Here is a 12439-nt window from a genome sequence, read left to right as displayed (position 1 = left end):
CTGAACCCTGTTAGGGTGAAAAATGAGTTCTGCTACAATAGGTAAGGAAAATTAAAAATTTCCAAAAAACTAACAAATTTTTTACAAGCTTATGTCTTGGGGAAAATGATTTGCTTTGGTTTAATTGGTAAAGCCTCCAAAATTCTGGTAATTTTAATTGAACAAAATAAATCTTGAGTGTTTTCTGGCTGAAAAACACTGTTCTTGAATGAATACAAATATCCAAATGGTATTTTACTCATTTATTAATGTAGGACAAATAGTTATATACTGATTAACCTAAACTTAATTTATTAAAAATGTGCAGCTAAGAGGTGACCTACTTAAATTCCCTGATACGAGAAAGTCGTTTTTATCCAGGTGACACTATTTTGGAGTAACTAGTTTGCCTCCTGCTCTGGCTGGTGTTCTACATGGGAACAAGAGCAGGGAATGTTTTCATTCTTAGCCTTTCAACTTCAGCCTGCAGTATTGAAATCTGCTCAGCTTGCTGCTTGGAGATGTTCGTCAGCTTCTGTTTTTTCAGCAGGTTTTCATACCGTTCTTTGGCAATCTTTTCACAAGTCAGCTTAGACCCTAATCCAGAAATGGAGAGAGGAATTAGTTGAGTTACTGCCAGCACTTTCAGTACAGAAGCAACACCTAAGATCATGCGGAAGAGGTGCTGGTAGCTTTCTTGTTTTCGGATAACAAGGCTGCTGGTTAGAATACTAGTACCGATTACCTTTAACTGAAGAAGAAAACACTCACCCATTTCGTTGCAAATGTCTTGTCTCTCGGAGACAGCCACTAGTTCTTCCCGCAGATTGCAGCTCAGCATGTAATTTGCTATGTCTTTCTGATTACTGTATCTTCCCAATTTTTTAAGTAATTTTTTGCAGTTTTCTACGTTCTTCCTGTGAGTCTGAAAATTTTGTTCCCATGAAACCCCAAAAACAAATTTGAAAAAAAGTTAAAAACATTTGGAGTTTTAAAATACTTTATCATCACTGAGATAACATACTATATCCCTAGTGCCTGTTGTATGGTATGTCTTTTTTTGTTAAAAGACAGAATGTTAATACTATACTTTAGAAACAAATTTATACTGTCACATTTTAAAACCTTTGCTTCCATTTTATGTGTTATGCAGTAAAACAGATTTTGTTATTCAGATATACAAAGAGGAAAAGTTCAAAATGCCAGGAAAACTGTCAGTTTTTGTGTGGCTCAGATCTTTTAACGTAAAAGCAAACACGCATTCATCTACATGTATTCCCAGATACTGATCCTAAAATCCAGAGAAATGCTGTAATCTGCAAAGTCAGCCTTCCGGACCTCAAGTTGTCATGAACATCAGTAAGTTATGAACTTTCTCTTAGGTTCTGTCTGAGCTCATGGCTGAATTATTTGCCCACACGATTCACAGATGTTTCCATTCTAATGATTGATATGTTCAAGACTGACCTTATCTATAGCGTTAATTGTTTGCTCCATTATTCCAATCTGAATAGCAATCAGATTCTCGTAGTTCGGTTCGTTTAGGTACTTTAAGAAGGGGGAAAAAAAAGATATCACATACATGTAAAGATAATTTATTTCTTTTAGTAGGGTAACTGAATGGTTTTGAAAATTATAGTTTCATAATGAATATCAGAGTTAAGACTGATTTGGCCTTTGTGTGATGATATTTACTTGTATTTAGCCATCAGCACACTCACCTATTTGCCATTTTTACTACATTTATTCATTCAGTGTCTCGTTTGGGTCACGTTAATCATGTTCTAGTTAAAGATACCAAAGTAGATACAAAGACAGACATTACCTAGCTAGCCTTCAAGGAAAAGAAAACACACACAAATAATTGGTTACCAGGCTACCGGTATGTCAAGTGTTAGTATTGTGATGGAGTGGAATTTTTCTAGGCTTGGGCAATCAAGAAGGCTGTTGAAGAAAGTGGCATAAGTTAAAACTTGACAAACTGGGTAGATAGGACAGAAGGAGGGAAGGGGCAAGGAACAGGAAGGGAAGACAAACTGGGTAGATAGGACAGAAGGAGGGAAGGGGCAAGGAACAGAAGAAGGGAAGAAATAGGAGGAGGGGGAAGAAGAGGTTTTGGGTTTAAGAGCCAGTGTGAGAAAAGGTGAACCATCTGGGCGCATGGGCAATTGCTCAATTGATAAATGCTTGCTGCTCAAGCATGAAGATCTGAGTTCAGATTCTCAGTACCCATGTAAGCTCTAACCCAGCACTGGGCCCAGGAGCAGGCTGCTGAGCCAGTGTAGTTGAATTATGAGGAACATTCCTGAGCAAGACATCTAATGTTGGTCCCTAGCCTCCATACATACTCACCTCCCTCCCTCCCTTCCTTCCTCCCTCTCTTCTATTTAAGAATACTGATGGATAAGAGGCATAGTGGTAGCTGTTCCTCTTATTTGCCCTAAAAGCAAGTTAAAAGACACTATCCACCATTAAGGACTTCTTAATGCATTTGGTAGTTAAAAGAGTATTATTTAAAATATCTGAGCAGGGCACTGATGTTGCTTGACTCAAATAGGACCTCAGTATGGCAGCAGTGTACAAATAACTAAATGGGTTCTGAGAGGGGAGGGAAGAGCAAGAGCGAGCACCACCTCAGGTCAAAGCAGTGGCAGAAACGGGATAAAGAAAAGAGAACTAGATAAACTGGGAAAGACAGGTATATAGAGAGACACCCACTTTTAAGTCAGAGTGAGTCTCTAGAGAGAAGGGGAATAAGCAAATTAAGAAATGAGCAAATTAAACCTCTGTAAGAAAAAGAACTCCCGTGTTTATGGATCTTGGAATATGGCTTGGAATATGCTTGCTGTCAGGGAGGCTTCCTACTAAGTGACTATTGGTGAACAAACGAATGAAGGAGATGGACGCGGGGGCGGGGAGGACGGAGCCTTGCCTTTTGACGATCTCGCGAGAAGAACAGCATCTGGATGTCCCAGGCCTTCTGATTGAGATCTTCCATTTCCATCTCCATTTTCTTATGTTCCCACTCGATCTGATAGATTCCTTTGTGGACTTCTTTACTTTCCATCATGCTGGCAACTTTCTTTTGTCCTTGAGCCTGAAAAGGTACACCAGCAGTCACACTGACCGTGTATTCAGAACTGAAGCTGGTTTCTGTGGCTCAGTCTGTGTGAAACCTCCATGTCTTCACATTGATTCTCTGGATAAAGCACTGGCTAACATGGCTAGGCACACCAGCATCAACCTGGTAGCTAGCAGTAAAGGAAAAAGTCAGATATGACACTTAAAACACTCTACTATTTTGTACTTCACTTGGAATAACGAATATTCAGTATATTCATATTAGGTTATGTATTCATATATTCAATAGTCATGTATTTGTATAGGTTACTCAATAACCTATATGAAATTCAGGGATATTTTAAATTAAACATTTAAATTAATTAAATATTAAATGCATTAAATTTTATCAAATATTTAGTTAAGCATTATTTAATATTACGCTTAATATTTAACATCTCAATATAATATCAATAAAATTAAGGAACATCACTATAAATTATTTTTTTAATTAAAAATTGTCCTAAGATTACTAAAATGAAATTACTGTGTCACTAAAATGATTTTATACCCACATGTGGTAGCTTCTACCTGTTATTCTAGGACTTGGAAGGCTATGACAGGAAGATTGTCCTAAGTATGAGGTAAGCTTTGGTCACATAATAAGTTCCAGGCCAGTCTGGACTGTCTTGTCAATCAGTTGATCAGTTTATATAAGAGTCCCACCAGTTACCACTTTTCATTCTTTCTCTTTTATTCCCTTTCCAAATTCTAGCTTTTTGAGTGCATGCCACTAAGCCACTCCCCACTGCGTCCTACCCTTCTATTGTTTTCCTCTTTTGGTCATAACCTGGTTTCTGAACTCCTTGGATTTCCTACCTTTAATGACCCTTTAAAACTGTATTTCAATCCCCTTACCCCCACGCTCTCACAACTTCATCTGGCTGTCAGCAGCTCAAACATTCTAAAGTTTAAGCATTTCTCTGCTGGGAAAGCACATTGGCCCAGTAGAAGGCATGCTACGTTTAAGCTTGGGTTGCTGCAGTCAGAGAGGTTGCTGTCGGCATCTGGTGAGCGGAGGTCAGGATGGTGCCAAGCAGCCTACAAAGCACAGGGCAGCCCCCATGGAAAACAGTCTGCCCCCACCCCCGATGACATCAAGGGTGCTAAGGCTGGGAATCACTGTTTTGGTGTTGTGGGATTTACTTTACTTCCCCATGTCATGTGACCCTACCCTCACGAGGGCCACTCCATCCTCAACCCTCTTGACACTGCGCACACATCTCTATCTACTCCTTGGAATCTTTGTTCTCGGGGTGTCTAGGGGACAGAACCCTAGTTTTCTCTACTGCTATACTAGGAGCTCCTCCATCTCCTTGCCTGGTTCCCTCTGCTGCATCTTTTAGAGCTCAATTGGAGATGCAGACACAAGCCCACTATTTTTGGTCTTCCTAACTTCCTAGGTTGTCTCGAGCAATCTCCTGGTTTAAATGGCCTGTAAGTGGATATCTGTAACAGTCCATATGCAGCTACTAACATGTGCTCTACAGAAAGCGCATCTCAACTCTGAACTCTGTCAAGTTGGACATTCCACTGGAATGTTTGAAATACATCTCAAATTAACCAAAGCCCAAACTCTTCACTCTGCGACTTCAGCCAAAGCTACAGTTGCCCAGTCTTCCCACCATCAGTTAGTGATACTGTAATCTATAGCTATCAGCTGCTCAGCGTACAATTTAAATAATTTTAAGATTTTCTGCTGGGCAGTGGTGGCACATGCCTTTAATCCCAGCACTGGGAAGGCAGAGGTGGGTGGATCTCTGAGTTCGAGGCCAGCCTGGTGTATAGAGCTAGTTCTAGGACAGGCTCCAACGCTACACAGAGAAACCCTGTCTTGAAAAGCCAAAATAAGTAAATAAATAAATAAATATATAATAAAAAAGTTCTGAGACAAGATCTTGGTATGTGATCTAGGCTGACATTGAACTTGTTTCTTTCAGAAACCAAACAAAAGAGGAAAACCCACCACAAAACCTGTCAACCAAGAACTTAAGAATCTTGTAGTTACAGAAACCATGTTTCAGAAACGAAAGCTGGCCCCTGTAGTCCGGCTATTCAGGAGATGGAAGGATCCCAAGTTTCAGGTCAGCCTAGGCAATGTAGCAAGACCTTGTCTCAAAAAACTTTAACAGAGGAGAAGACTATTTTTAAATGAAAGACAGGACATTTTGAGACGCATTAAGTGGCTAGAGAGCATCCATTGTTAGTGGACTTCATCTGTAAGAGATGCTAAAGGAGTCCTGCAAACTGGAATAAGAGAGAGTAGAAGAAACGCAAAGCAAAAGCGATTAAAAATACTGCCCAAGAATATGAATACATATGTAAATGTAAAATCCAGTCTGGTACCTAATTCTCCTTTTCTCTCATAATCAAAAGACAAAGGCACGCCACAGCCACCCTGTATCAGTGATGATGAGTATGTTCTGTGGAAAGGCAGAACAAACAGCGGGGGACGGGGCAGAGCGTTGGTGGGGGCAGAACTTTGGATATTGCTAAAGCTAAGTCGGCATTAATTCGAATTTTCTTGTTACACAGTTAGGGAAAAAAGCGAGCCTGCATCAGCAATTTAACTTTATGTGCCAGAAAAAGAACAAGCTAACGTAAAAGCTGGCAGGAAGCTAGAGTAAAATAGAGATAAGAAACAGGAAATAGGAAAACAACAAGAGTCCATGAAACTGAGAGTCGGTCCTTTGGGAAAAAAATTGATTATATACTGAGAGTTATATAAACAGTATATAACTAAGATATATTAGAATGGACAATTAGCCCCACTGTTTAGAATTTTATGTCCCTTAGAATCATCTAGGGAGATTTTAAAAACTATGTACATGCTGGGCACATTTACAAATTTCTGTGGGTGACTCTACTGGCGGCTGCTGAGACGAAACACTGGTGTAACTGAATTAAAGTTACTGCCATGGTCAGGTTACCATTGCTGTATGACTAATGCCAACTTGGGGAGGAAAGAATTTATTTAATTTATGGTTCCTCATTAGTGTTCATCATCAAAGGAAGTCAGCGCAGGAACTCAAGCAGGGCTAGTGTTCATCATCGAAGGAAGTCAGGCAGGGCAGGAACCTGGAGTAGGAGCTGACGCAGAGGCCATGGAGGGGTGCTGCTTACTGGCTTGCTCCTCGTGGCTTGCTCAACCTGCTTTGCTATAGAACGCTGGACCGTCACCCCAGAGATGGCCCCACCCACAATGGCTGGGCCCTCCCCCATCAGTCACTAATTAAGAAAATGCCCTACAGGCTTGCTACAGCCTGATCTTATGAAGGCGTTTTCCCAGTCGAGGTTCACTCTCTCCACTGACTCCAGCTTTGTCGAGCGGACAGAAAACTAGCAGCACACTTGCCACGGGAACGAGACACACTAGAGAGCATTTTATGTACAAGGTGATACGTTCAAAAACTGTAATTACCCGGATCACGGAATTCAAGTCTTCAATTATGTTCTTATTGATGAGAATTGCATCGGAATATTCCAGAATCAACTGGAAATTCTCCAGTTCTACTTGTCCTTGTTTAAGAAGAATTTGTATTGTCAAGTTCACCTGGAATCTCACTTTCTCCTCCTGTAATCTAAATGGAAAAAGACTTCAAAAGAGGTATTTGTAGTATATTTAGGCTTCAGACTTCACTTATTATCTGAGAAATGAACTCCTAAGCAACCGAAGGAATGCACCTGAGTGCCATGAAGACTGTTCCCCCAAAGACACCGTTCCTTGAAGCCCCTTCAGGTGCCTCCTCGCTTGATCTGGAGTTCTAATTGGATTGCTCAGGCAACAGTAGGGACAGAAATAGTCACACACTTTTACTGTAAGGAAAAAAACTGTAGTTTTGATTTAATGAAAGGAATTTTAAAATGAAGTAGAAATACTTTGAAAGGCAAGTCTTTTAAAATTATGACTTTATTGGTTTGTTTGGGGTTTTTGTTGTTTTGTTTTGGTTTCTTTGAGACAGGGTTTCTCTGTGTAACAGTCCTGACTGTTCTGGAACTCACTTTATAGACCAGGCTGGCCTCAAACTCATGGAGATCTGCTTCCCTCTGCCTCCGGAGTGCTGGGATTAAAGGTGTACCCACCGCCACTTGGCAATTTTATTGGTCTTTGATAATATAGCAGCAATATTAAGTCTGTATACTAATTATCAAATCTGTTGCCTAGTTTGTATCCCCCCAATAACTTAGATTTAGAAATGATGTGTACTGATGAATTTGGGGGCATCTCTGAGGTATTTATTCATGAGGATATACATACGACATTTCTGAAGCAAAGACTTCTATACAAAGCACTCACCCAAAAACCACCATGAAGAAAAACAAACCTGGTGGGTGTTTGTGGAGAAACTTGTCTGGAAATCTGCTTGGTTCCACTCAGTCTTGAGCCTGGAATTCTCTGGCAGAGTCAGGCTCTTTGTGTTTTTATGTGATGGGCAGATTTACACAAAATTATATGATTTCCCCTCACCCAAAATTTGCTTCTTTGTGTTAAGAGCACACATGGCAAATTCTCTTTTGAAACAAGTCTTGTGTAATAAGGCACACTCTATAAAATAGAACATTTCAGCACGGTGCCAGGACTAAGACAGGCAACCAGCTGTGAACAGCCATGCAGGAGGCCGGCCCCGCAATGACAGCCCTACTTGATTGAACCCAGCTCAAACTGTGACTGTGAATGAATGAGCCCACGAGGTTCGGATTACCGGAGGAGCTCCTGGGACACCTTTTCAATCTCATGCTGCACAGCCTCATCGTCCTCCACTCTCCTCCGGAGAAAAGTCGTCATTTCCTGGAGACCAGCAGCCTTCTGTTTGACCTGGTAAAGCCAACCACCAATGTGTCAGGGCTTGTGGGGACTTGATTGGAGACAACATCTGTCTTTGACTTTTCCTAACAATCCTATCTTTCTCAGAGATTAATAAAAGTCTAAATCTCTGCCAGAAGGTGAGTTATGTTAAACATGGCTGCACATTCCACGAGAAATTTAAAGAGTATCAAACTGGCCTCTTGCTGAAAAGCATGTATGCAACTGATATGTGTGTGTGTGTATCATGTACATGTCTATAAACCATTTTCAAATCTGTTCCCAATGCTTTACATGAAATTCTAGAATCATAGACACTTAGGGACAATTTGCTGATCCGATGTATGTGCACTGACTTTAGGGATTAGGAGAGAGGAGACAGAGGCGTCAGGAAACAGAAGGGTCACGTCACAGCTAAGCATGTTCTCACATCTTTACGTTACTGTAGTCCCACCCCCTCTTCTGGCAAAGGATGAGGCTGCCTCTGGTGAGCCAAACACATTCTGTGCAAAACGAGGTCACGTCTAACAGTGCTGTCCAGGGAAAGCGCTGTCGGCCGCACACGTAATTTAGATGTTGTCGTCATCCCATTATAAAAAGTGAAATGGAACATAAACTTAATTTTACTAATACTTTTTATTGAACACACTCTCTCTGAGATATTATTCTGCTTACAAGCAATGTGGGAATATTCACGAGGCATTTTCCATTTTATGGTAGGTCTGCTAAGCCTTGTGTGTCTCCCACTCAAAGCCCTTCCAGGTACTGCTCACATCTACTTCCAGTGCACACTAACTGCTTAGCACCAGGCCATCATTTTGAACCCTGAAGATTTATAGCAGCACAAATAATACTATTTGTTTTGTTATGTTATTATTGATATAAACTAACCCAGCAAGAGGATCTTAAAACTTAGTTTTCCTGGATGTGCTGACAGATGTGATATTTGCTATTAGTACACTTAAAATAAAATTTAAAACGAAGTTATATACTTTGTATTCATTTTCCACTTTTGCTCGTCTGGTTGTGCAGAAATGTTCCCAGACGAAGGGGTCCAAACCTTCTGGCATGTTACTGATATTGTCCAGTTCATCCATGGCTTTCATTAGCTGGGTAAAGTTCTCCTTATTTAACTTGCCAGATCCTGGTCGCTCTCCATAAGGAACAAGACTGTTCACATCTGCATGTGTTTTCTGTTTGTGAATCCTGGTATTAGCAAGAAAAGATCATCAACCTTTCGTATTCTTACAAATACCAAAAAGAAAGAAAAAAAACCTCACTGTTAAGTAACAAAGCATTAGCATAAGACACCGTATGGTAACTTCCTGTGTCCTTCAGGGTTGGTGAGTGGGTGACTCCAGAGACAAGCACCCCTTTGTTGTTCCCTACTCTAGGTCCCCAGACATGCCCTGGACTTAGAAGCATGCCTCATTGTTGCTGGCACCAGCAGCTTTACCCATGCTAGGAACCCCATTTCTTCTGTGTATTGTAGGCAGGCAAACAAACACCCAATAGCAGTGTGTGTGCCCCCTGGGTCTGTCTGGCATAGCCACGCCTGGCATCTTTTCTTCAGTGGAATATGCCTGGACATATGTACCTGGGGAAAGGTACTCTTTGTCTATATTAATAACTTAGCTTAGTTTTCTTGAGCTGCGGCTGGGAAGGAAAGAGGGTCCCAGAGACCTGTCCCAGGCACGCCCCCTGGAGATACTTGACAGTGTACAGCCATAGCGATAGGTTCCACCCATATCTCTGGACAGGATAGTTGGGTTCTGGGAGAAGTTACTGGCCCAAGGCCAGCTCTGGGTCTGAGAAACAGTGGAATCAGATTTAAAAAGTTCTATTTGATGACCAAGTGTTTCCCCTGGGTTTGTAATTAGCACACCTCTAGCCAGACCCGGCAACCGGTACTGTAATCTCCTCACTCAAGAGGCAGAAGCCAGAAGATAACTAAAAGGTTTTTTTTTTTTTTTTCGAGACAGGGTTTCTCCGTAGCTTTTTGGTTCCTGTCCTGGAACTAGCTCTTGTAGACCAGGCTGGCCTCGAACTCACAGAGATCCGCCTGCCTCTGCCTCCCGAGTGCTGGGATTAAAGGCGGTAACTAAAAGTTTGAGGCCAGTCTGGACTACACAGTAAGCTTCAGGCCAGTCAATGCTACATAGTTAAGACTCTGTCTCAGGGGATGTAAAGTAAAACAAAAACAAAAACAAAAAAAAAAAAAACAAAAAAACGAAAAAGTGCTCCTGAGCTAGGGAGCCAGCTCCATCAGTTCTGAGCAAGATAAACATCTGACCTCAGCCCCAGACGCCCACCATTGTGGTACACACTTGTGATCCATCCCAGCATTGGATGGGCAGATCCTGGGGCCTCTCTGGCCAGTCAGTCTAGGAGAACTGACAGGACCCAGGACAGTGAGGGAATCTGTCTCAAAAACTAACGACGGCAACAACAACTCCAAAGAGTGGAAGGCAATGGCGGGATCACCCTGACTTGCACGCTAGTACACAGACACACACGCATGCGCACACACAGAGACATACACGCATACACACACCACACAGAGAGACAGAGGAACAGAGAGAGACAGAGACAGGAAGACAGACAGACATAGACAGGAGACAGAGAGAAACTAAGACGTGAGACAAGTCCTAGGCTAAATTCCCAGCGTTTCTGGGAGCCTGCCCAAGGTGAGAGCCTGAGTTTGTATCCCTCACATAAACTATCTCATGCCTTTGTGACAAACAGCACACTTCTTCTGTACTGCATCTGTTTGAAAATTTCAACTTATTATGTTAGCAAACTATTCCAATATTCCTCCCAGCTTAGAAACATTTCAGAACTCTAGCGAATCGTTGTTTTGTGCTATCTTTCTTTTGCATTTTTATTTTAAACTTTATTATTAACAAAAACATTGCAAATAAATACTTTGTCATGAACATAGTCACATGAGATTCTCTGAGGAAAAGCAGTTTGTGGTCAGATACATTGGGAAGACAGTGCTGACTATTTTCCTATTCCTGGGAATCCAAAGGCCACTAGCAAGTTTGGGGAGGCTCAGCAATGAAGACCGCCACTTAGCTGCAGAGACTGGTATTTCCCCCCAATGTGTGTGGTCTTATAAGCCCGTCTCATGCTCGTGCAAAACTCCGATTTACACTCTAAAGAAGTTGTCAAGGAATATGTCTTGGGAAAATCCGTGTGCCAGCTATGGTTTAAGGCTTTTCACATGTGAAATAAGGACACAGACACTTAGCCACTTTTAACAGTGGGCAGAAACCGTTACCCTTCATTTCCTGTCATAAGACACCAGCGAGACCTCAGGCCGTTTAGATGATTATTTCTACCTAGTTGGGGAAAGGTAAAACTTTATAACTATGGGGCTGGAGAGATGGCTCAGAGGTTAAGAGAATTGCCTGCTCTTCCAAAGGTCCTGAGTTCAATTCCCAGCAACCATATGGTGGCTCACAACCATCTGTAGGGGGGTCTGGTGCCCTCTTCTGGCCTGTGCTCATACACAGACAGAATATTGTATACATAATAAATAAATAAGTAAATAAATAAATAAATACTTTATAACTATATTACTTTTAGACGTGTGTTTACTAGTTTGTGGATTTTTGTGCATGTGCACACATGTACGTGTGCCGTCGCGCACTGTGGAGGCCAGAGGGCAGCTTGTTCTCATCCCACCACGTGGATCCCAAGGATACCACTCAGGTCACCAGGCTTAACTCTGCTGAGCCACCTCTCTGGCCCCTGCCCTCCCCATCCCCAACATACGATAGTATAGGAGAAACAAACCTTGGCCGGCGTTTAAAAAGTTTGTAGAGTATGTCCACCTGGTGACCAGAAATGTCAGAAAATTCCTTTTTGAAGCTGCGATCCAGAATCTAAGGATAAACACATCGTGTCCAGGATTGCAGATGCAGAAGTCTCTCATTGGTTAACACAATCTCTAACATGCAGACAGTGTAACTGGGACATTAAGACCTGGCTTTTACAGCTGTTGGAGAGCATCCACTCGATGCAAAGACTTCCTTAAAGGGCTGTGCCCAGGGAGCCTGCCAGCGCACCAAAAATGTTACCTTCTAGAACAGCTTTTAAAAGCGTCTAGAACAGTAGTGTCTATAGATTGTATTTATTCAGAAAACACGCAAGTCACTGTTCAACCCATTTCACCTTCTTCCTTCTCCACCTCATTTGTTCCATCTTGTTGTTATTCAGGTTATTGCTTCTGTCACACACTGCTGGCTCTACTACTAAGTTGCTTTTATGAGCAACTCATGGGCCCCACAACCATACGCTTGAGAACAAACTTGTGAGAACTTGATGACCTCACTTATAATATTTTTCTACAGGAAAAAGCTTAACTTAGGGAAATTTAAAAAAATTGTTCTAACACACAGATTTTACAGAAACGTATAGCCATCCAGAATGAAATTCACTCACAACTAAAGATGACAGAAAGAGAACAATCCATGAAGGAATTAATTTATGCCCTGTCCACCGCCCCCTGCTAATCCCAAGTGCAACAAC

General features: G+C 41.7%; 1 protein-coding gene across 1 annotated transcript in view; it reads right to left on the bottom strand.

Annotated features, from left to right (window-relative positions):
* Positions 1–227: 227 nt before the first annotated feature.
* Cfap43 (cilia and flagella associated protein 43) overlaps positions 228–12439 on the bottom strand; it is a 78898-nt gene continuing 66686 nt past the window's right edge. Inside the window, exons 31-38 of the mRNA XM_050145873.1 lie at positions 11705–11793; positions 8896–9109; positions 7803–7915; positions 6521–6680; positions 2912–3076; positions 1447–1527; positions 751–904; positions 228–576 (exon numbers count right to left, since the gene is read on the bottom strand). Of these exons, the coding sequence (XP_050001830.1) occupies positions 410–576; positions 751–904; positions 1447–1527; positions 2912–3076; positions 6521–6680; positions 7803–7915; positions 8896–9109; positions 11705–11793 (1143 nt within the window). The 3' untranslated portion in view covers positions 228–409. The remainder of the gene's footprint in view (positions 577–750; positions 905–1446; positions 1528–2911; positions 3077–6520; positions 6681–7802; positions 7916–8895; positions 9110–11704; positions 11794–12439) is intronic.

Source organism: Alexandromys fortis, unplaced genomic scaffold, assembly GCF_014885135.2.
Source record: "Alexandromys fortis isolate MF-2015 unplaced genomic scaffold, M_Fortis_MF-2015_v1.1 scaffold_16, whole genome shotgun sequence".
Lineage (NCBI taxonomy): Eukaryota > Metazoa > Chordata > Mammalia > Rodentia > Cricetidae > Alexandromys > Alexandromys fortis.
This window is presented reverse-complemented; position numbering and strand designations above follow the sequence as displayed.